Source organism: Talpa occidentalis, unplaced genomic scaffold, assembly GCF_014898055.3.
Source record: "Talpa occidentalis isolate TD23 unplaced genomic scaffold, MPIMG_talOcc4v2.1 talOcc4.5, whole genome shotgun sequence".
Taxonomy (NCBI): Eukaryota; Metazoa; Chordata; class Mammalia; order Eulipotyphla; family Talpidae; genus Talpa; species Talpa occidentalis.
Window position 1 is genome coordinate 122,077,310 of NW_023604861.1, and position 26,153 is coordinate 122,103,462.

Below are 26,153 nucleotides of genomic sequence, written 5' to 3' on the forward strand. Positions count from 1 at the left end.
TGGCAGCCTTAGAGGTTGATGTGTGAAGAACAAATCATAGAAGGGCCGACTAAGGGTGCCAGTGCTGGGCACGGGATAGGGCCGGCGCGAGGGCTAAGGAGCGCAGGTCGAAATGGGCTAGTTGGAGACCCAGGGGCCCCAGGACACTTTTTTGGTACCTAGAAAACCTTTGTCCTGACCACCCACCTTGAGTTTGAAAGCGTCAGTTTTACAAAAGGGGCACCAAGCCGAGCCAGCGTCAACCGTGCAGAAGTGGGAGGCAGGCTGGAGGGGCGGGAGCCAAGGCCAAGGGGCGGACACGGGGTGGCGTCTTGCGGTCCATAAAGGGGCTGCGAGGGATGTGCGCTCCTCTGCGAGGGCTGGCAGCCACAGTGGAGAAACTCCGCACGATGTCAGCGGTTGACTGCCAGCAGAGCTCTGTGCTGGCAGGTAGCGCCGCTCTGGCCCTTCTGGGGGCATTTTTCCTATACGGCTCGCGCCCCTCTGCCTATGGGAAGCACTCCGAGCGCCTGCTGCCCAAGGCGACCTGCCTGCCCGCTGGTGCCGCCTGGTTCCTGCAGGAGCTGCCCTCCTTTGCAGTGTCTGTGGGGATCCTCGCCCAGCAGCCCCGCTCTCTCCTCGGCCGGCCGGCCAGTGTGCTGCTCGGTCTCTTCTGCGCGCATTACTTCCACAGGTAGTTTTCCCGGCCGGCGTCCAGGAGCGCAGCCTGCGGAAAGCGGGTGGTAACGAGGAGGGGTGGCCGGGAGCAGGCAGCAGGGCCCACTGGACCCCACCCCCAAAGGTGTGTGTGTGTGTGGGTTCAGGCAGAAGCGGTCACCGGACAGGTAGGGCTCTCCCTCCCCAGTGACCCGCGCGCCAGGCTTGCTCCAATCATCCGGCTGGCTGCGCTGGGACGGGAGGTCGAGCGGGGAGCAGGGGGAGCTGGAAAGCTCAGGCGGGGACAGTTCCTTCTCCAGCTGCGTGCGGCCTCGCATCACCTGTGGCCTCTCGGCTCCACTCCTTTCTTCCTTCACCTTCCCTTTGCAGGTGGGTGCGGGCTGGTGCTGGGGTCTTGACAGAGTCTAAGTGCTGGTACCTTCTGAAGGAAATTTGGTTCAGAGAGGCTGATCAGCTCAGTCTTTGTGAGTCTGAGGAGGGAGGTGGGCAGAACCTGACCTGACTTCAGTGATGGGAAAGAACACGAGGGGATCCTCCTGACTTGAGCAAGAGCCCCCCTCATCTCAGGTCCTACTCAAAAGGCAGGCGCCCAATACCAAGTTATCTACCTTTCCAGTTCCCCCTGGGAAGTAAGTGCAACTATGTGGAAGTTAAGTTAGAGCTCAAATGGTCTGAAGAAAAACCCAAAATTCAGGAGAACTTTGCTTTTTAGTCTGAGAAGGAAAGGCAGGAATGACACCAAGGGCTTTCAGATAGGAAGAAAGACTGTTGACCCTCTGAAGAGACTTCCAGGAAGAATAGAACACAGGCTTAAGTAGCCTGCTATGCCCAGTCATTTTAGCATTTATTCTCCTTTAGTCCTATGGCAACGCTGTGAGGCATGTTTTTTTTTTTTTAAAGATTTATTTATTTATGCATACAAGAACTGGGGTGTAGGCCAGAGGAGTGTGGGGTGAGAGAATTCACTAGCGACAGAGTAGGGAGCAGAACAGGCAGACTGACTGATATACACTGCTGAGAGGAGCAGCGGGCGAGACAGGAGAGGTCTGCTGTGCCATGTGGGTAGCTCCCTGGCTGGGGATCAAACTCATGCTGCTGTGGCTGGTGATAAATTGATCGCACTGAGACTTTAACTTCTGAGCCACCAGGGAGACCCAGGACATGTATTTCTTATGCCCACTTCATAGATAAAGAAACTGGGTGACTGCAAGGTGATACAGCCAGCTCCCAGCCAGATTCAAACCTCAGCCTCTGCAACCATGGTTTAAGACCTGTTTACTTTTTAAGCAAGCAGATGCCTCATGTCAGCAGAACAGGTTGCCAAACTAAATGAAGAGGCAAAGCCTGATTTGATTTTCTAGAGTTAAAGGAGCAAGGAAATTTAGATTAGAAATCAGGGTAAAAGAATGCCTCAAGCTGAAAAACCACAGCCCTCTCTCTTACAGAAAAGTGATGACTCATTTTGGAAGAAGGAGGTGTGCACATACAAATTTCAACCTGTCTTTCCTTAATCCCTTTTTGGCCTCAGGATCTTTTTGATTGGACAGTGTTTTAATATTTATGTAATCTTAAACTAAATTATTACTCTTTCAAAAAGATAATATTGGCAAGCAGTAGGAAGTAAAATTCCAGAAATGGGTATCTTTTCTACATATATTTGCTGAAAGACTGTTGTAGACAAGAGGCATGTCTACCTATCAATCTCTTTATTTTACCCAGATTTGAAGGTTTACTCTGCACAGAAAGAAGGATATTGTGTGAAGGAGATAAGCAAGCAGCTTTTGATGTCACTATTTTTTTTAATATAGAGGCATGTTTTATTTATTTGTTTGTTTGTTTATACAAGCACTGGGTACAGTCAGAAGCGCGGGAGGGTGAGAGAATCCACCAGAGCCAGAGCAGGGAGCAGAGCAGGCAGAAGGACCGAAGTACACTGCTGAGGGGAGCAGCGGGCGCGCCATGTGGGACCCTCCTCCAGTGGCCGGGGAGCAGCCAGGGATCGAACCGGCGCCACAGAGGCGGCGGGCAGCTTCGCAACCCAGCGCTCATCCGGTGCGCCACCGGGGAGGCCCGATATCACTATTTTTGAAATAGACATTTTATAGACAAATATGATTCTGTCAGACAGCTATCTTCACATTAACTACTGTCTGTTCGCACAGAAACAGTATTTTTATGAGATCATTTCATCTTAATGATGAGTGTTTTCTGACCATTCTATTAGCATGATCTTTAGACTTGTTTTGAAACCCAAAAGGCACTTTGTGCAATAAATTATGACCAGTATTAAAAAAAAAAAAAACAACCCAAGGAAATAATTGCTCGTAAAATGAATATCCACACACTGTCCATTTTCTTCAGGGGAAAATTTGGAATATAAGATTTGGGAAATGATTCTGCCTGAGGGAAACTACCCACTGACAATCCAGCTCTGAGTTAGGTGTCCCCAGGCATGAAATGTGGTATTTGCCTACCTTCCCTCTTGTGTGAACTCTTTCTATGAGGTCATTGTAACACTGAACCTGCTTTCCATTTGGGTGCCAACAAGGTGTTATGCTCTGTGGTAAACACTCTACATGAATTATCTACTAATCTTCATATCAACCCACCGACGTTGTCAAGAAAGGTTAAATAACTTGCTCAAGATTGCATAGTGACTTGGGGAGCTAGGTTCAGACTCAGGGAATCTGAATCCAGATCTCAGGCCATTAACTACCATGATAGACTGTTTTTTACATGTTCTCAACTACCTTGCCCTTCCCTTTTAAAAACTATGTTTAGGCTTATACTGATTATGTTTTTATTATAAAGAATAATGAATTTTCACTATAGTAAAAAATACAAAAAGTAGAAAAATATCCGTAACACCTTTAATGCTCTTAGGTGTTTTAACATCAAGGATAGTAACGGTTATGTTTTGGAACATGTCTAGTAAGGCTTTTATTTTTCTTAGGGGATTTTTTACACAGGCTTCTTATATTGAATATATGTAGGCTTTTCTGCTGCTTGACTACCTAATGTATTAAAATATTTTCTCATTATCACAGAATCTTTGTAACTATCATCTTAATGGCTTCTTGTTATTTCTTGTATAAACAGTAATTTATAGTTGGATATTTAATTTGCCCTTTTGGAGGGGGTGGAGGATCTAGGTTAAATAAAACTGTGATGCACTATTTTTTGCCCAAATTCTTTTCACAAGTTAGGACTATTAACCAAGATTTCCAGAAGTGGTTCAAAGGCTCTGAGCATTTTGTAGAGTCTTGATACATATCTGCTGTGAGGCTCTAGGAGTTTTTGGTTTGATAAAGAGAAATAATTAAGCATAACCAAGGAAAAGGTGTCAGGCTGTCTTGGCTTTCCCTTGTCCGGTATAACTGTGACCCAGAGGTGAAGATGGAAGGGCAAGCGCTTAGGAGGAAGGCTGGTGCATGTTACTTACTCTCTTTCAGAAATTGTCCTTGGGAATTGTTCAGAATTATGTACCTTTGGGTAGAGTTAAAAGTCTTTGCACATTTCTTCATATAGAAGTGACTTGCGAGGATGGAAGTTCCACAAAGGCCAAGCTTTTTTGTCTCATTTGTTTGTTCATGGCTATTTCCCAGTGTACAGAAAAGTACTGTCCATTATTGGTTTGCACTAAAATTTGTAGAATGCATGAATGAACTCTATTTCTGGCATCAGTACAGACAGAATTGTGGGGGAACTAGGGTTTACTTGGGCATCCTTGTTGAGACTGCATGGCTAGTTCAACTCAAATAATTCCCCTCCCTTCAGAATCTGTTGTTGTGGATATTCGGATGGTTTAGCCACGTGAAAATGACTGCTGTGTAAGCATGGCGCCTAATCCCACTGCCAAAGTTGTTTAAAATTAGAGTTATCTCACCTCTCATTGACCTTGACGACAGCCCTGGAATGATCCTTTGCCCACACTCTTATTGGTCTTCATGTTCCCAAGAAGCATTGGTGGCTCATGTAATTGTCATCACAGCATCTATGATCTGCACCAGTGATATTTTTTTCAAGACTGAGATGTGACCTTGGTGCTTGAATGAAAAAGCAAAAGAAATCTCTTTCTGAAAAAGGTGACTGTGTTGTGTGAAGTTGCTGGGTGGTATGACTTTCCTTGATGTGCCTCCAGAAGCAGAATGTAAATACATTAGAATCTGTTTGAATTTAGAGAGAGCTCTTCTGGGCTTTAGATGATGAAGATTTCCTAGTTAGCGAAATAAAATGATGGCTCAATAACCTGTCATTTTGTTTTCTTGATCACATCAATCTTCAGCAGCTCATATTTTTCCCTGTCCTTCAAGGCTCAAGTCAGGCATCACTTCCTCCAAGAAGGCTGCTCTGTGTCCCTCCTCTGTAAGTCTAGGTGTGATACCATTCCTTGGGCTTAAGTGGCAGCCATTATGTCATTTCACATAATTAGCTGTTTTAAGAAAACTTCATCCTCATCTTGTCCTGTTTCCTTATTTTACAGAAGCAAAACCCCAAGAAGTTGAGTCGATCGGAGGCAGGGATGGAAGTGGAATCTCCCCATATTCCCTGTCAGTGCTTCTCTAATCTTATCAGAGGTCCAGATGTCTCAAATTTTCAAAAGTAATCAAATGTTACCACTGAGGTTTCTCCTTGACTGTGAAACCAAATGATGATTAATGTCTACATTGGAAGCAGTATAGACAAATCTCTCCTTTTGCAGATAGGGAATAAAGATCAGGGCAGGATAATCACATTCTTGTGAACTAGGGACATTCATGAGGCATGATTTCTATCAATTAAGATTAACTGGACAGTTTTTAGAATGAGCATTGGCAATTTTTTTCTGTCAGCAGTCAGAAGTAATTATTTTAGGTTTTGCAGTCATATAGTCTATTGCTAATACTCAACTCTTCTGGTGTAGCATAAAAACAACCAGAGATAGTATGTAAACAAATGAATCTGATTGTGTTCTAATAAAACTTTATTTACAAAAACATGCAATGAGCTGTATTTGGCTATAGGCCTTGGTTTGCTAGCCTCTGCTAAAGGAAACCATGAATGGTTAGCTTGACATTCAGTGCTTTGGTAATTCTGTAATAAAATTTTGTTAGATTCTATAGCAAAGAAAGAGGCATATTTTAGAAATTTTTTTCCACATTTAAGTAAGAATTTGGTAGTAAACATCATTTTCTGAGAAATCCTGGATTCTGTGTCCCTTATTTGAACCCTTGTAGAAAATAGTGGGAGTCTTGGAGTTTATATTCCAAATGGGATTAGATCATAAACATCTGAAAAGTATAGAGCTATGTTTAACACAAATGTAAATAAACTTTAGAGATCTTGACCATTTCACTTTTGCCACATTGAAGAGAGGACCAACTAATTGATCATTTTTAAACAGAACTAACTGTCATGTAAAAAGAACAAACAGAGATCCAAATTGGCAAAGTGATGTGTAAGAAGTCAGATGGTGAGGAAGGGGCACAGTGGGGCTTGAACCTAGGTCTCCTGACTATCAGAGATCCATGTGCTCAGACCTTTGCTAAGTCCTTTTGGGGGACATTAAGAAGTACAATGTCTGGTACTTGCCATGTGAGAGGAAAGCAAGAAAGAGCCATTGTTGTGTGCCTGTCATTTTCTTGGTGTGAAAATTGGGGGGCAGCAATATCTAACTGGATGGGAGAGATGGACTTGGGAGGGAAACCACAGTCATGCCACAGGACATCTGAGGTCTCTGATGTCTGTACCTGAGTGTGCATGAATGGGTGACTGGGATTGCAGGAACCCAGTAAATGGCACAACTCCTCCCCATCCAAGTTGAGAACTGGAGAGAAAGACCTAGGAGTTAGGTAAGGAGAGACAAATGATCACTCTTATTAATAGTAACATGGATTTGGGGGAACTTGGTTTACATTTTGGATCATGTGGTCCTGCCACTGCTGTGCCTCAGAATTACTCAGCAACACCACGGCTGAGTCTTTCTCAGTGGTGCCTTTTCTGAAAAGACAGCAGCAGATGAGAAGGACTGAGCTGCACGAGTCTTTTGAGAGTTCTTGCTCTTGAACTTAGCAGTCAGTTTATTCACTTTTCACCTGAGGAAGAATGAGAGAGAGGGCCAGTAGAAAGGCCAAGAGCAACACTTTGATGAAGGGCCCTTAGCAAGCAGGAGGAGAAGCATAAATGTTTCCTATTACTAGATAGAATACAAAAGTTACCTATTGATTTCCGCCAGAGTCCGGCATCTTGGTTCTGGAACCGAGTCCACTTTTCATTCTGCTTTTTTGACTCCCTGCCATGCCAGCAACAGGGATCTCAAAGTTTGCACTCCAGTTGTTTAAGAAGTTGCTTTGTTCAACCCAGGGGTCTTTGACAAGACTCAGCTCAATATAGAAGCTCTAAAATTTAAAACCCTCTGAACTGGGGCCAATAATGCAATTTGCCTTCCATTTGGTTATGGAAGGCAGAAAAAGGAAGAGGAAACCAATATTTATTGAGCTCTGGGTGTTCCAGGAATTGTTACAAGCTTTACGTTGGTTATCTTACTTGTTCTTGAGGCGGTCATATTGTAGGTGCTGTCTAATTGCAGTCATTGCTGGGAGTGAGAGAGAGTGAAGATGATGTGCACTTGAGGTGGTCCTCACGCATGGTCTTTTTCCAGGTGAGTGTGTGGGAATGTGCTGTTCAATCAGGAAAATGGGCCAACTTGGTAACTGTCACTTAAAATTGCTCCATAGACCTCTCTTTGGAACACCTCTCTTCTTTTTAATTCCAAGTATCTTTTGTAATCTCATGTGGGCCATTTTTGAAATTCTTCCATTATGCCTACTCCATGTTGTCAAAGATGATCCTAGATATTATTGTCAAGAAAATAAGGCAATTTGCTGTTGACATTTTCCTTATATGACCATGAACTATCTCCAAATCCTATATTGTGTGCTGTTTTCCTTTCCTGACTCCATCTGCCTCTTTTAATAGTGGTCTTGGTCTTATTTTAGCATCTCAATGAATATTCTTGCAAAAAGTTACATATCTGATAAACAAATTTAAATGCTAGTGCTTTGGGTCCTTTGTTTTCTTATTATTGAGTTTCAAATGTTGTTCATAAATACTGGATACTTTACCAAATATATGCTTTGTGTGTTTTTCCCCCCAGACTGTGTGATTTGTCTTTTTCATTCTCTTAACCATGCCATTTGCAAAGCAGAAACTTTTCATTTTAATGAAGTCCAATTTTTCTATTGTTTTTAGTGTCATATCTAAGAAGTCTTCCTAATCATAACTTGCAAGTGTTTTCTCTTATGTTTCCTTGTACAAGAGTTAATTTCAGGTTTTACATTTAGGCCTATGACCCATTTTCAGTTAATTTATATATGGGGTCAGATATTATGAGTCAACATTCTTTTTTTTAAAAAAATTTATTTTATTGTATACAAGAAGTGGGGTACAGGCCAGAGGTGCGGGGTGTGTGTGTGAGAGGATTCACCAGAGAAAGAGTGGGAAACAGAACAGACAGATCGATTGACATACACTGCTGAGGGGAGCAGGGGCAAGTCAGGAGAGGTCTGCTGCGCCATGTGGGTAGCTCCCTGGCCAGGGATTGAACTCATGCTGCATTGGCTGTGACAGCTTCATAGGTTGCGTCTTAACCCCTTGCGCCACCAGGAAGGCCCTCTTTTTTTTTTGCATGATATTTAAGTGTTCCAGTACCATTTCTTTCTCTAATGAATTGCTCTTGTATTTCATGATATGAAGACTGACACCTCATACTGAAAACATATGAATGGCAGATAAACACATAAAAAGTTGCTCAAAATCGTTAATGCAAATTAAACCATAATGTGATATAGCTATGCACTACTAGGATCGCTGGAATTAAAAAAGACTAATCATACCAGTGTTGGTGAGAATGTGTGAAACTAAAATTCTTACACATTGTAGATAGGAACGTAAGATGGAAACCACTTTGGACAACAGCTCTTGAAAAGTTAATCATGAATTTATGTGTCTGAGCATTCCATTGTTAGCTATTTTCCCAAGAAAAATAAAAGCAATTATTAATACAAAACCTTGTATATAAATGGTTGTGGCAGCTTTATTTGTAATCATGTAAAAGTAGAAATAGCCCACATGTCTATCTACAGGTCTAGTCAGCAATAAAATATTGCTGTAATATATGTTTGAACTTGTGATATATGCTGCAACAAGGGTAAAACTTAAAATGATTATTCTGCATAAAAGAAGTCAAACAAAGCAGCTAATGCTTTTTATGATTTTATTTATATGAAATTGTATGAAATTAAAACTAGCCTATAATGCATCAGGGGGTTTCCTGGGGATAAAGAATGGTATAGAAAGAGGAGGTTGTGAAGATCAGTGAACTTTTGGTGGTGATGGATACGTTCATTATCTTGGTATCATAATGGTTTCAAAATTGATCAAATCACATACTTTAAATATGTCCAGATGGTTGTTATGTATACCTCAATAAAGATTTTTGAAAAACTCTAGTTTTTTAGACCTGTAAGTCTGTGTGACCCTGTGTCACTGAGAATTGTTAAAACTTTCTAAGATGTTATTCTGACAATGTTTAGCAATGACTGAAAAAGCTTCCTTTTTTTGGACCCAGGAACTTCACAGGAAACACTCCTAAAGAAAAGGATCAATTTATCCAAGTTACAGTGCTATTTATTTGTAATTGTGAAATACTGGATGTTACGTAAAAGATTTATGAATGAGGGCTAATTATAATCAATATGATTGGATGTTATTGGTATTTCAAAATACTTTCTTCAGAAACTGCATGTGTGATGGGAATAATATTTAAAGTCATTTATGAAAAAAATAGCATATAAAGAGTATGCTCTCAATAAATCACATGAATATGAGTGAATTAATATTGATAACAGTTGGAATATGTGATGTAAATAGCTAACACTTTATTATTTTTTTAAAAGATTTATTTATTTATTTATTAATACAAGCACTGGGTACAGTCAGTAGTGCGGGAGGGTGATAGAATTCACCAGAGCCGGAGCAGGGAACAGAACAGGCAGACTTGACGAAATATACTGCTGAGGGGAGCAGCCGGTGGCAGGAGAGGTCTACGTGCCATGTGGGACCCTCGCCCCGGCCGGGGATCGAACTGGTGCTGCGGAGGCTGTGGGCAGCTTTGCAGCCCAGCACTCAACCGCTGTGCCACCAGGGCAGGCCTAATAGCTAACTCTTTAATTCTGCATTTTTTTCTTGTAATATTTTCAAAGTATTTAATGGTTTCACTCCCCTTATACCTAACAGATGTCAAGGTGGTGCAAATACCCTGTTCAGTGGGCAGTAGAGTATGGGGCATATCAGCAGATGCTTGTGAATAATGGGAATGAAACTTTCACGTGGTAAATTCTGCCAGAAACCTCAGAAAATGCTTTTTTTTTTTTGTCAAAGTGCAGAGTGGAATGGAGATGTAGGAGGGAGATACACTGAGGCAGATCCATTTTTGAACGTTGTGCCTTTTGATCAGGGTTACTGTGTCCCAGGACAATATTCAAATGAAGGTGGAAACTCCTTGAACATTCTCAGGATGATGGCAATACTGAGATCTTATTTCTGCATAACTATACAGAGCACTTGATTTCCAAATGACATCTTAATCCCTATAAACTTGGTTGCAGTATGAAACCAAACAGTTGGAACTAGAAAATTACGAATTTCTTTTTGCAAATATTGAAAAATAAGGGAAACAAAATTGAGAAATGAGGTATTTGTATCCAACAGTGAAAGTGCCATGAACTTAGTCTACCTCATTAAGCTTATTGAATTTTGTACTTAGCTAAAAACAACCTCATGTCATTATTTATAATTAATTAATTTGGTCATGACCAGTTAGCATGAGTGACTGTGCAGGTGTGCCTATACAATGCCAAATCAGTTAAGGAAGAAGAAAAGATAAAGTAGTTACTCAGGTCAAAGATGCTGATCTGATTCTCTATTTTGACTTTCTGTGATCCAAATAAGTAAGTAAGCAAGTAAAGTAAGTAAATAAGATAAATAAGTAAATAAATGAATATATGTCTTGAGCTTGTCTCTTGTAGATGGTTGTACTGCTACCATGATTACTCTTTCCATCACTCAGAGGAGCCCTCAAAGTTTCTTAAAACCTGGATGATTCACTAGATGTTCAGATTGAACTTTTATTTTCATGTAGAGACAGGATGAAAGAGGAGCAATAAGTGAGTGAGCACTTCCAGCGTCTCCTGATACTACCAGGATACAAACATGAAGATTTAAAAACATACAAACAGAAAACTTTAAAATGATGTGCTGCATTTTAAGTCTTCATGGGCTAATCATATCAATGTTTTTCATAATTTCAATAGACCTACTGGCTCATGACCTCTAGGTGACTCAAACCAGTTGACATCTGGTGGGGTAGACAATGGGACCTGGCTGTTCTAATTCCAGGGCATCAGAGAAAGTTGGGAAGAAGCTGTTAGAGCTTTGGAGAAACTGCATTGAATTTTCCTACTGGCTAGCTCCTGGTAGAAAGTGGTCAACAACTCCATTGCAGAAAAAATGTGTTCTTATTGAATTATATCTTTCTTTTTCTAGATTTTTACAATCTAATTCTGTGAGTACATATACATAGGCCATGGGGAAGCTGAAACCTCTGGTGAATGCCAATTAAAAATTTAGTTAAATCTGCCATTGGAAGTCATTTTGTCAGGATTATTATTTTTTTTTTAATACTGGTTGCACATTAGGATTATCTGAAGGACCTTTCATACGAACTGGTGGTCAAGGTCCTTTGCCTCAGATTCTTTTTTTTTTAAAGATTTATTTATTTATGCATACAAGAACGGGTACAGGCCAGAGATGCAGGGGGTGGTGAGAGGATTCACCAGAGACAGAGTGGGGAACAGAACAGGCAGACTGACTGAAATACACTGCTGAGGGAAGCATTGGATGAGACAGGAGAGGTCTGCTGTGCTATGTGGGTAGCTCCCTGGCCAGGGATTGAACTCGTGCTGCAGTGGCTGCAGACAGCTTCATAGTGCGGTGCTTAACCTGCTGCGCCACCAGGGAGGCCCCTGCCTCAGATTCTGATGAATCTTCAGTGTGCTGATTCCTCTTTAGCATTCCTAAATTACTCTTAGATGACTTGACTATGCCACCAGAGGTGAGAACCTGTGCTGTAGACAAATGCTCTTGCAAGGACAGTTTTTCTTTTTTGCTTTCATACAATGACTGCAGTAGAGAAAGTTTCTCAAGGATATAAACTCTGGAACTAGCTCCTCCTGCACTTGAATCACTGGTTCTGATATTTCATAGCTGTGTTACCTTGGCCTAACTTAATCTCCCTTTGCCTTCATTTCCTTATCTGTAAAATGAGAATAATTATAGTGAGACATATTGCCTAGGATAACTATAAAGATTAAATGAGTTAATATGTGCAAGTACTTAGAATGTTATTTGGAGCATAATTACCCTATATAAATATTGCCTATCTGTGGTCCTTTGCTAGCATCTCCCTTACCCAATGTTTGAACTGAAATTAACTTCGGTGGCCTAATATAACTCTAACTATGGGTGTGTTAGCTCCCAGTAGCTGCTGTAACACAATGCTACAAACTGGGTGGTTTAAAATGACAGAAAATTTTCTGTCACCATCCTGGAGGCCTGAGGTCTGATATCAAGGTGTTGACAGGGCTGTGGTCCTTCTGCAAGCTCTACAGGCAAATCCATTGTTTGTCTCTTCCAGCTCCTGGTGGCTGTTGGCATTCCTTGGCTTGTGGTCACATCTCTGTGCTCCATCTTCACATTGCCTTTTTCTCTGTGTGTCTTTCTTCTTCTGCCCCTTTTCATCGAAGCATACACAAAATTACATTTAGGTCCTACCCAAATTATCCAGAATAATCCTCTCTTCATAAGATCCATAATTTAATCACATCTTTTGCCATGTAAGATCTCAGTCAATCTTTTGCTTTGATAAAGTAAATATTCACAAGTTATGGAGATCAGGATATGAACATATCTTTTTTGAGAGCCACCATTCAATCCACCACACAAGGTCATAATGAAATGTTAGCTTGAATGGGATGCACCACTGGCCCATTCTGTGTTTAGTCCCAGCATATCCCACTATCTAATAAATCTAAAACCATTTCTTACAATGATAGTATCATCTGAGCATACAGACAGCTGCTTGTCAGTGCTTGTTATTTCTTGAAAAGGACTCAAAGAAGTGGACCAAAGGCTCACAGGACTGGTTGACATAATGCCCTTTGGCATACAGTGAAACTCCAGTGAGGAAAGAACTCTTGGTACGTTCCACTCTGAAAAGAATTATTTGGGGGAAACTATGTTTCAGTGTAATTCAGAACCCTCACCAATTTTGGCTTTAAACTCAGAAAGATTTGATGATTATTTCAGGAAAGAACAGCTTGATGGCATATTAATCAGGTCTTTTTCAGTTTCAAATGACAGAAAGATGAATTCAAATAGATTTACGGTCAAACTTGAATTTATTAACTCATAACTGGGAAATTCCAACTTGAGGTCCAGATTGATGTAGTGGTTCCAAAGATACCATCAGGACTTGGCTTCTCTCTCTAGCTATTGTCTCTACTTTTTTACTGACTGTTCTCAGTAAGGCTGTTCTTGGATAGCGGCTAGATAACTATAGCATCTTAGAGCTTATAACCTTTCAGATCTAAGGCAGGTGGAGAAGAGCAGTTTTAGAAAAAAATGTTAACAAAACCTATTGAGATTTGCTGAGTCATATGTCTATTCCTAAAACAACCAGTGTGAGAGGTCTTTCTCTGTTCTGAGGAGCCTGGAGGGCTAAGATGGAAAGGAGGTAGGACCCTAGTGGAGAACCAGGGTAGTTACTATAACAATAAATGTTTGGAGGCACATGCAACAAATGACTACCATAGATGCAACAATATCTTTGAACTAAAATGCCTGAAAACCAAACCTGGATTCTTTTGAAGGGTATGTGGGATTTTCTTCAATTGTAGATGTTCCTCCAATTTCTTTTTCTGATCAGAAATGAATGAGTTGTTTCGAAACAGAGGACCCTTATTTTAATTCCATCTCTGTTGCTCATTTGTGGTTGTGTGGTTTTAGGAAAATTGCTTCATTTCTCTGAGTTTGATATTCCTTCCTGGCACAGAAGTAAACACACACACACACACATACACGCACATGCTACGCACACACACACGCACATGCTACGCGCGCACACACACACAGAATATAGATGCTTTCTTATCAGCAGCATCTATCACCAGAATGCATTAACAGAATTGAGCTAGCTGAACCCAATCTGACTGGAACTCTGTTCTGTGACCCTAAATCATGTCTGAAATTCCTACCATGCAAGGATTTTCTTTGGTTTAAAGCAATATATTTGAGAAATCCAGGTAAAAAGTGAAAATAGATTCCAAGGAGAAGCAACATGAAATCCTTCATCATTGACTACTTATCTGCCATCTTAGAGGCAGCCAGAGTCACCCTGTGAGCGGAATTTCATTGCCACACGCAAGGCACCCATAAGACCTTCAGTAAAATGATCTTTCTGTCTTACCACATACATTTTAGGATTCTTTTCTCACTACTTCTCCTGTCCCTTGGGTAGGACCTTCATGTTCCCTGAGGATAACCAAATGCCACAGGGAATCTTCACTTTGACAAATTCTATCTAGTTTTCTCCTTTCCTCAAGCATCTCTAGTTGTAAATTGTCCTCTGTCCTCCCTAACCACAATTTGTTCTCTCTCTCTCTCTCTTTTAAAATAAGAATGTTGTTTTTATTTGCATGACTAATAAGGGAGCATCTCTTTTGCTCTCATGAGTGAAGGGCCGGCCATTTGTCCCAGGAAACTGAGATTCAGGATGTACTTGACCCCAAAGCCATCAGGGATGAGCCACTTTTCAGTTACCATGTCTTCAAACTCATCCACATTTCACTTGATGAAGCCCCACTTCTAGGAAATATGGATTTTCTGGTAGCCAGGGAACTTAAACTTGGCCCTGTGTAGTTCCCTCAACAACATGCTCCTTGTTGTGAAGCTTGGTGCAGATAGACATGATGATTAGGCCAATGTAGATCCTGGCCATTGTGCTCTGGGGCTTTCCAAAGGCACCCTGCATACCTGTGTGGGTACCAACATCAGGGACAGCATGAGATCAGACATGAAGGACCCCTGAAAAGGGCTGTCTCCAAGGTCCCTTAGAGCAACCCATACAAGCAACCACAATTCTCATTTTCACAGTGGAGCTGATGGTGGGTAGAGGAGTGCCATCTGATTATAATTTGATTAAATTATTCATGTAAAGCATGAATGAGCGGCAGGTTCAACTTTGTTTAAAGGAATAGTATTTATCTTCAATCTTCTATTTGTTATAAGGGATTTTTTGAGAAAGATATTTGAGTCTTCTTAGTTTCTTCAGATCAGTTGTAAATGTACCTGTAATAGGCAATAACTCCACTTATGAAATATCGTTGGCCATAGATTTTATCTAACACTTATAAGAGAAAGTGGAACATCCTGAAGGATTGGGACAAATAAATGGTAAGTTTCAATAAAAGAACTGGAAGAGGTTTGAAGGCTGGGAAATTCCAGGATAAATAAACTTTTTGGGATATAACTTGACATATCTGTGTCATGCATGTGTAGGATCCTAAGAACCTAGGAGAAATAGGGGATCTGGAGGAGACAGTCCCACAGTGGCTCTGATGTGAGTAGACATGAAGACTAGGGCACAAACACCATCTTCACCATTGGTCTTAGGTGGATCTCAGGGTTTGTACACAATAATTCTAATGACATGTTTCCTTAGCTAGGTAATAAAGAAACCATCATTAAGTTCTAATATATTCAGTTATACTATTAAGTTCTTGCAAGGGCCTTCTGAGGTTGGTACCGTTATTCTTCTGTTACCAATGAGAAACTGATGATCAGAGGCATTGCCAAGGACATTGTGGTAGTTTAAATATTTGCCCATAAATTTTTTGTTTCATCTTCTCTGAAAGATGATATCCATCCAATTCCCTTCTCCCACAGAATTTGTTATTCACTTCTAGAAAATATAATGTGGTGAAGTGGTATTGTGTGGCTTTTGAGAGGAGGTCATAAAAAAGCTAAGTTCTGTTGATGCTTGCTCTTACATCCCTGTACTGGGGGATACCTGCCACTATGTAACGAGACTACCAAGCCTCCCTTCATTGAAGCCAATGTGGAGAAGGTCCATGTGGAGATGAAACCCCCTGCCTATAGCCAACACTGAGTCTTCAACATATGAATGAGCCATCTAGGAAGAAGATCCTCCAGTCCCAATCAAGTCGTCAGATGATTGCAAATATGTTCACTGCAATTGTATAATGAACCGTGAGCCAAAACACCAAGCCACTCTTGAGTTCCTGATATGTAGGAACTATGAGTTACAATACATATCAGTTGGTATTTTTAACACTAAGCATTGGGGTGAGTTATTTATTGTGCAGCAATAAATACCTAATACACATATAATATACATAACATATTTAGGAAGTAACACATCTACCATTTCACTTTGCTACTGTTACCTCAAGAGAAACAACCAAATAGAAAGATTATATGTAAAACTTAGAGTAATCCATTACTTATTTCTTGAATACTTTTAAAATTTCTTGAATACTTATTATTCAATACTTTTTTCCCTCAAGAATTATGCTGGGGGCCTCCCTGGTGGTGCAAGTGGTTAAGACACAACCTATGAAGCTGTCTGCAGCCACTGCAGCATGAGTTCGATCCCTGGCCAGGGAGCTACCCACATAGCGCAGCAGACCTCTCCTGACTTGCCTGCTGCTCCCCTCAGCAGTGTATTTCAGTCACTCTACCTGTTCTGTTCCCTGCTCTGTCTCTGGTGAATCCTCTCACCCCCCACTCCTCTGGACTATACCCCAATTCTTATATGCATAAATAAAATAAATCTTTTTTAAAAATTATCCTGGGTTCTGGGTTAGCTTTCATTGCTGAGCGTCTCTTGAGACTACCTCTTAGGACTCATTATTTTCATTTGGTTAATTTTTTTTTTTTTGACATTCTGTGGGTTCTTTGCCCATGGCATCTTCTCTGGCTGTTTTTGTTATAGTAGTATGCTTGGGTTTCTTTTTTTTGTGGTCTTTATGTAACTACTGCAGGCCTTTCTTTTGTGGTTATCATGAGATTACATGAAATATACAGTCATGTGTCACTAATACTTTCTGAGAAATGCATTTGGTGATTTCATTGTTGTGTGAAAATCATAGAATACACTTACACAAACCTACATGATATAGCCTATTACACAATGAGGGTGTATGGGATCACCTATTACCCCTAGGATAAAACCTGTACAACATGTTACTCTTAGGCAATAGTAGTACAATGGTATTTGTGCACCTAAGCTTATCTTGATACAGAAAAGGTACAATAAAAATATAGTATAAAAGATATAAAATGGGATACCAGCATAGGGCACTATGGATGGAAAGTTGGTCTGTGGGGACTGGAAGTTGGTCTGTGCGTCAGTGAATGGGTGATGGCAAGACTTTATCGTCTTTAATAGTAGAGTCTTATTCCATTGTGTATATAGACCACAGACAGCTTCCTAACCCACCCATCTGTCTTTGGGCACTTAGGTTGTTTCCATAACTTGGCTATTGTAAATAGTGTTGCAGTAGAAGTGATCCCCTTTGAATTAGTATTTCTGTTTTTCACGAAGATACCTAGGAGTGGAATTGCTGTATCACATGGTATATCCGTTTTTAATGTTTTGAGAAATCTCCATTCTGTTTTCATTAGGGACTGAACCAGTCTACATTCCCACCAACAGTATATGAAGGTTCCTTCTTCCTCACTAACACTTGTTTCTGGTCTTTTTGATCAGTCATTTTCATACTTGTGAAGTGGTATCTCATGATGGTTTGATTTGCATTTCCCTGATAGTAAGTGATGATGAGCATTTCTTCAGGTATCTGTTGGCCATCTGTATATCTTCTTTGTGGAATTTTCTTTTTAGTTCTTCTGCCCATTTTTTTTTATTTGACTTGTGTGAATTCTTTTCAAGTCTTGGATAATAGCCCTTTGTCAGATGTATAGTGTGCAAATATTTTCTCCCATTCAGCAGGGCATCTTTTTGTTTTACTGATAGTTTCTTTTGCTGAACAGAAACTTTTTAATTTGATGTAGTCCCCATTCTTTAATTTTAACGTGCTTCAACTTGCTAGCATATAAATGTTTATAGTAATCTCTTATGATTCTCTGAATTTCTGAAATGTCTGTTAAAAATCTTCTGTTTCATTTCTAGTTGTATTTATTTGTGACTTTTTTTTTTGATCTTCTTTTCCTACTCCTATAATTTTCTTTTCTCTTGTCCATTCTGGTTCCAACAACTCCTCATTAGTCAATTCCTCAGGTACTGTCTCTTGGAGTTCTTTATTGTTATACTCACTCACACCAGGTTAAAGTTGCTTGTCGGGCCTCCCCAGTGGCACAGCGGTTGAGCGCTGGGTTGCGAGGCTGCCCGCAGCCTCTGCAGCACCGGTTCGATCCCTGGCTGCTCCCCGGCCACCGGAGGAGGGTCCCACATGGCGCGCAGACCTCTCCTGCCGCCCCCTGCTCCCCTCAGCAGTGTACTTCCATCCTTCTGCCTGCTCTGCTCCCCGCTCTGGCTCTGGTGAATTCTCTCACCCTCCCACGCTTCTGACTGTACCCAGTGCTTGTATAAATAATAAATAAATAAATCTTTAAAAAAAAAATAAAGTTGCTTGCCATCTCATCCTTGACAAATCCTTTGAAGTCATGGACAAACCTCTTGAGTGTCTTTTATTGGATGTCATTCCTATGCTCCTTTGTTTTATCATCCCAAGTCCAGGCAAGGTCTTGATACAGTCACAGCTGCTGTAGTCCTTCCAGAGTTGCATCAGTGTCCTCTTCAGTTGCAGCAATAGCTTGGACAAAGATCCAAGAAGGGGTAATAGGCACTTTCCAAGGTAATAGGTCATTTCCAAGGAATAGCAAAGGTTCAAGCTTCCTACAGTGCTTCAGGTACCTGAGTTTTGTAGTGGGGATCCACAGTGAACTCCTGTGTTGGGTCAGCCCCTCAGCCAAAATCTGTCAAGCAATCTGTGGCAGCCTCAACCTCTATACTGTGGTTGAGCAATAGATGTGGTATAGGACGGGGGTTATATTTGACTCAAGGTCACAAATTGGAATTGTTCTCTTTGCCTTTCAAATGTAGAATCTTACCATGGTGTGCTTGTTCTGTTTCTTTACAGGTGCATTACACCCTGGTTAGTGTATTTGGCCACTGACTCTGGTGAAGGGAGATTGTGTGTCACAGATTGCAAAGAATAACCTCTTCTGTAAAGAGACAAAGATAATGTGATCTGTCTCTTTCTGCCTATTCTAACTCCAGCTGTTCTCATTTGGAGATCTCATCCTGATGCCCCGGGGTCCCGCAGACAGCAGCAGCCTGGGCCAGGTCCTGCCCCACCTGGCCGCAGATCAACTCCTCTGGTTGCTGCTGCTTGCCTTCTACTGGTCAGTGGGCTGCTGTCCGCAGGGCGAGGCTCTGCCTGGGTCGCCTCTGGATGTCTGACCTCACCCACTCTGCCTCACACCAGCTTGTGCCCTTACATCTATGGTTCTCCAGTGGTGCACTCTCTATCTTACACACTGATTCTGTACACAGTATTTTCCAATATAGTTCCTGGATTTTAAAGTCCCCAGTGTGGATATGTGCCCTCGAATTAACTAGAGTAGACAGGCTCTGCATGGTTGTCACACCTCCCTCTCATGGACTATACTGGCCTTGTGTAGCTCCATACACATTTTAATTAGAGATTTTCTACCTCTCTCTGTTGTGCCATCTCCCTTGATGAACGAAGTTGCCACCTGTTTATTTTTTGGGGGGTGATGTCTTTGGTAAGGAGCAATTTGGTTGTACATATGTGGAGGTGAGACTGATCTCTTCAGTCTGCTGCCATCTGGTTGGGTTCCTCTAAATCATTTTTATTTTCAGGTCAGTCACTTGAGGTGGCCTCTTACTGGCAACATTAGCAGTGGATTTTATAACCTTAGGGGACATGATTGAAAAAAAAAAGCAAATTAAGTCAAGTACAGAGGAAAGTGATGCTATCAAGAGTTGTGGTAAACATGAAGTGTGTGAGGCTGTTGTGGACATAAAACGCTGACATTAGGTGATGATGGGTCACTGTCATATATGTACATAGTAGTTGACTGAAAAGTCATAATGCGGTGTATGATTGTAGTAATAATTTCCCATTTTAACTTTGACAGCATACAGAAGCTTAATACTTTTACTTCTCCTTTTCTTATATTTTAGATTATTAATGTTACAAGTCATATCTTTTTTATATTGTATACACAATAACAAATTTTTGTCATTATGATTAATGATAAAGATAATTATTAGTTATTTTAATAACTATAATTTTATTGAGATATAATTGACATATAGCAGTGTAAAAGATTTATAGTGTAGTGATTTGACTTACAAATATCTTGACATGATTATGACAATAAATTTAGGTAATAGCCATTGTTTCATACATATACAAAAACAAAGAAAAGAAACCAGAAAATGTTTTTTTCTTGTGATAAGAACTCTTAAAGATTTATTCTCTTAACAATTTTCTTTCATTACATGCGGCAGTTTTAATTGTAATCATAATACTGTACATTACATCCCATCTTTTCCCCAACATTTTTAATGAATTTCAAAGAGATAAATTGACAGAAGAATATTAGATTTTGTAGACCCAAGTCCTTAGAATCAACAGTTACTTGCACTTTGAAATAATTGCTTCATATTTTTCACGTACATCTACTTTCAGGTAAAAATAACTCTTCAGAGAAAGTACTTAGAACCATGTCAGTGTGCCTCTTTTAAAAATAGTGACATTCCCTAGCCAGAGCAATAAGACAAGAGAAAGACATACAATGAATCCAAATAGGAAAAGAAGAAGTCAAACTATCACTATTTGCAGATGATATGATAATATACATAGAAAACCCCAAAAACTCCACAGAAAAATTAATTCAACTAATCAATCAGTTCAGTAAAGTGGCAGATACAAAATCAACATGCAAAAGTCAGTCGCCTTCCTATACACAAACAATAAATCTGAAGAAGAAGAAATCAAAAAAACCATCCCTTTTATTATCAAAACAAAAAAAAAACAAATACTTGGGAATAAATGTAATAAAGAAGTAAAGGACCTATACAAAGAAAACTATAAAACACTGTTAAAAGAAATAGAAGAAGACACAAAGAAATGGAAAGACATCCCCTGCTCATGGATTGGAGGAATAAACATTAAAATGGCCATCCTACCAAAAACAATATACAGATTTAATGCTATTCCAATCAAAATTTCAATGTCATTCTTCAAAGAAATAGAACAATTATTGATGAAATTCATATGGAATCACCAAAAACCCCAAATAGCCAAAGCTCTCCTGAGAAAAAAAAGAAGGGAATGGAGGCATCACACTCCCAGACTTCAAACTACACTACAAAGCCATAATCATCAAAACTGCATGGTACTAGAACAAGAACAGACACACAGACCAATGGAACCGAATAGAAAATCCAGAAATAAACCCACAGATTTATGGTCAACTAATCTTTGACAAAGGAGCAAAGAATATGCATTGGAGCAAAGAAAGTTTGTTCAATAAATGGTGCTGGGAAAACTGGGTCGCTACATGCAAAAGAATGAAGCTTGACTACTACCTGACACCATGCACAAAAACCAACTCAAAATGGATTAAAGAACTAGACATAAGACCTGAAACCATAAAATACATAGAAGGAAATATAGGTGAAACACTACATGATAGGCACCTCAAAGACATCTTTACAGACACATCACCCAAAGCAGTGATAGTGAAGGCAAAGATAAACAGCTGGGACTACATCAAATTAAAGAGCTTCTGCACAGCAAAAGAGACAATAACCAAAACAAAGAGAAATCCCACCGACTGGGAGAACATTTTTGCACACAACACTAATGATAAAGAACTGATCACAAAAATCTACAAAGAGCTGATGAGACTCAACACAAACAAAGAAAATAATCCCATCAAAAAATGGGCAGAAGAGCTAAAAAGAAACTTCTCTGAAGAGGAAATGCAAATGGCCAATAGGCATATGAAAAAATGTTTAACATCACTTGTCATCAGGGAAATGCAAATCAAAACTACCATGAGATACCATCTTACACCAGTGAGAATGGCACATATTAAAAAAACTAGCAACAACAAATGTTGGCGAGGGTGTGGAGAAAAAGGAACTCTCCCACACTGTTGGTGGGAGTGCAAACGGGTCCAACCACTATGGAGAGCTGTGTGGAGATTTCTTGACCTACTAAACATAGAGCTTCCATATGATCCAGCAATTCCACTCCTAGGTATTTACCCAAATGACACAGAAACATCAATTCCAAAGAGCACCTGCACCCCTATGTTTATAGCAGCACTGTTTACAATAGCTAAGCTTTGGAAACAACCCAAATGCCCAAAAATAGATGACTGGATCAAGAAGATGTGGTACATATACACCATGGAATATTACTCAGCATTCAAAAAAGATAAACACATGCAATATGCAGCAACATGGATGGCGCTGGAAGGGATCATGCTCAGCGAAATAAGCCAGAAAGAAAAAGAAAAATACCGGATGGTCTCACTCATAGCAGGAATCTAGAAAACTTAAATAAGGGACCAGGAAAATGAATAACTATAAGAAAGTGAAAATCAAAATCAACAAAAATCTATGAACCAGAGACACTCTATGAGGGTTGGGGGGTGGGGAAAGGAGGGATTAGGGTCAAAATAAGGGGGTTGTAATTGTAAGGGGAATATAAAAATAAAATTTAAATAATAAAAAAGTAAAAATAAATATAAAATTGGAAAAAAAATAGTGACATTCTCCCACAAAACAACACACTCAAGGAGAAAAATTCCCTCATAATAGCTAATATCCAGTTTTTATTCAAATTTCCTCAACTGTTTTCCAAATATCAGTTATACCCATGCTTTTAATGAAAGATCATATTTTAGTGACTGTGACTTTAGAGTCTCCTTGAATATAGAAAACTGACTTCCTGTCAGTCATCTGCACCTCTTTTCCCCTGACATTGACATTTTGAAGAGTACCAGTTACCTTATAGAATACCTCAAATTCTGGATTAGTCTTTTTCCTTGTGGTGTCAATTACATTGTTCTTCTATCTCCTGTATTTTATCTGGCTGAAAACTGTAACTTTTTGATTACATTCAGGTTAAGTATTTGGGTTATTCGGGTTAAATACACTTCACAGATGATGTGTATTGATTTTTTTTTTTAAAGAGGCATGTATTTGTTTGTTTGTTTGTTTATACATGCACTGGGTACAGTCAGAAGCGCGGGAGGGTGAGAGAATTCACCAGAGCCAGAGCGGGGAGCAGAGCAGGCGGAAGGACCGAAGTACACTGCTGAGGGGAGCAGCAGGCGGCAGGAGAGGTCTGCGTGCCATGTGGGACCCTCCTCCAGTGGCCGGGGAGCAGCAGGGGATTGAACCAGCATCATAGAGGCCGCGGGCAGCTTCACAACCCAGCACTCAACCGCTGCGCCACTGGGGAGGCGCATGTGTATTGATTTATTATGTACTCTTGATATCTGCAGTCAACCTGATTCTTTCTTCTATCTGCTCAGTTCCACTTTAGAATACATCTCAGCAGGTGACTCATTTCGTGGCACTTTTTGACTCCAGATTTCTAGTACATAATAAATAAACTCTTGATATCAAGAGTTACATAATAAATAAACTCTTGATATCAAGAGTTACATAATAAATAAACTCTTGATATCAAGAGTTACATAATAAATTCTCCTAACCTCAGTGATGCAAGTTTGGTCAGGTTGAAATGATGATTTGTAGAACTCACCATTGGAAAAATGTGTCATTAATATATAATCTATTGACTACTTTGTAATTTAGTGATAGGTTTTCTATTGATAATCTTAAATTTCTTCCTCAATTTAATAGCTGTTGTTCTTCTGAAATCAAAAGCTTTTACCTACTAATTGAAGATGAAAGCAACAGATCTTTTTAAGATGGTAGAAACATAGGATGTAGGATAAATGCTTAATTACCTTTTAATTGCATTTTATCAGAAAAGGTCTGTTCTAATAGTCATTTCTAATACTAGCAAAGCCTTTTTTTTTTTTAAAGTGTCTTGATGGACTCACGTTTCACTTACTCAGTGTTTGTAATCAACTCTAGTTATTATTCTTTTTTATCCTCAGCTTGTCACAAATTTGGTCAGTGGAATTCCTTTCTACTTGTATCTGTGTAATTTTGACAATTCCTGCTTCCTCATTAGTCTTTGATTATTTCATTACTTTCCAACAAAACATCTCTGACTTTTGTACATTTCCTGTCCCTTATCTGGAAGGAGTTTTTTCTCTTTCTGTGGTACCCTGCTTCTTCTTGGAACTGGATTGTCTTTTTGTTGTTGAGTTGTAGAAGTTCTTATGTATTTTGGGTATTAAACTCTTAGCAGATAGGAATTGAAAATATTTTCTCCCATTGTGTAGATTGCCCCTTCACATTCTTAAAATGTATTCTGTTGTATACAAGTTCTTAATTTTGATAAAGTCCACTGCATCTGTTACTTTCTCTTAATTTTTGATGGTTAGCTTTTCCAGATTAAAAAAAATTTATTGATAGTCTTTTTTTCTGTCAGCACACTGAATAGTCCATTCAGCTGCCTTCTTGCCTCATGGTTTCTGATGAGAAATTAGCTGTTAATCTGTTGAGGATATCTTGTATGGGAGGAGTTGTATATCTCTCATCTTCAAGAGCCTCTCTTTGTCTTTTTTTGGTTCTTCAGTTTGATTATGATGTATCTAGGTATGAATCTCTGTGATTCTATCCTTCAAATGCTCATTGGGCTTCTTAAGTGTGAGATTAATGGTTTTCATCAAATTTGAGTTGTTTCGAAACTTATTTCTTCAAATACTCTTTCTGCTCAATTTTCTTCCTCCTTTTCTTCTGTGTCCCACAAGCCTTTGAAACTCTGTTCATTTTTCTACATTCTGTGTTCCCTCTATTCCTCAGACTTGATAATTCCAACCAACCTATCTGCAGTCAACCTGATTCTTTCTTCTATCTGCTCAATTCCACTTTAGAATACATCTCAGCAGGTGACTTTTTCATTTCGTGGCACTTTTTGACTCCAGGTTTCTATATTTATATGTTCTATCTCTTTATTGATATTCTTTGTTTGGTGAGATATCATTCTCATATTTTTTTTTTATTCCTTTAGGCACGGTTTCCTTTATCTCTTGGAATAGATTTAAAATAGTTGATTTAAAATTTTTATCTAAGTAATTCCATGGTCTGAGCTTTTCAGGGACAGTGCTTATTGATTGCTTTTTCCTGATGTATGGACTGTATTTTCCTGTTTCTTTGCATATCCCATAGTTTATTGTTGAAAACGAATATAGTGTTATGTAATGTTATTACACATTTATATTAAGTAATATGGTGTGACAACTCTGGGAATCATATTCACCCAGCTTCCCACAGTTTGCATTTGTTGCTGCTTGTTATTATGGTTGGTTGTTAGGTGACTTTTCTGAACTCTCTCTATAAAGGCTATATCTTTCTTGTTTTGGCCACTGAAGTCACTACTTCATTAGCTAAATGATCAGTTAATGGCTGAACAGAAATTTCCTTACACACCTGGAAACTAAATTTCCCAGTGTTTTGTTCCCTCCAATCCTGGGAATGTATTACTTTTCAAGGTTGTGCAGAGGTGGGAAGTGGAAAATGGGAGTGGGTAAGTTAAGGTGTCAGAAAATTTATTGTACTTACTGAGAGCCTGCTATTTTTCACTCCTAAAAGCTACCCAGCTCACTACCCCACCCCCATTGTTGCAAGCCTTTGATTATTATTTGGATTCTGAAAAAGTTGATTTTTACATTATTTCCAAGTGTTTTTTGTTTTATGGAGGAATGAACCCTTGCAGGTTTTCCTTCTGTGATTTCGCTCTGTTAATGTTTAAATTTATGAGTATTGGTGATATTGGACAGTGTTACACAAGTTGGTTTTAAAATTTACATGAACAAATGAAAAATGAAGAATAACCTGAAAATCCTCTAAAGGTATATAATGAGACAAGAATAGCTCCAACCAGTATTGAGACATCTTTATTTTATTTATATATTTTATATCATTGTTCATTTTTGTATACTGTTTGATTTCTCCCCTCAGGTGTATTCCCCATAAAATTCCCATCCCCAAATCACCTGTAAGCTGTCACCATAGTTTCTTGTGCTGTCCCCTCCACTTTCTAGTGAATGCTGTGATACTAGTAATTAAATTATATTAGAGATACATATGGAAAGATGTGTGATTGAGTGGCTATCAAAAGGCCATTCCACTGCTGTGTGGGGTAAGCCAGGCTTTACCTTTCTTTTCG

General features: G+C 39.6%; 1 protein-coding gene across 1 annotated transcript in view; it reads left to right on the forward strand.

Annotated features, from left to right (window-relative positions):
- Positions 1-338: 338 nt before the first annotated feature.
- Positions 339-26,153, forward strand: part of SRD5A2 (steroid 5 alpha-reductase 2) — a 35,600-nt gene continuing 9,785 nt past the window's right edge. The window contains exon 1 of the mRNA XM_037526888.2: positions 339-673. Coding sequence (XP_037382785.1) covers positions 339-673 — 335 coding nt within the window. The remainder of the gene's footprint in view (positions 674-26,153) is intronic.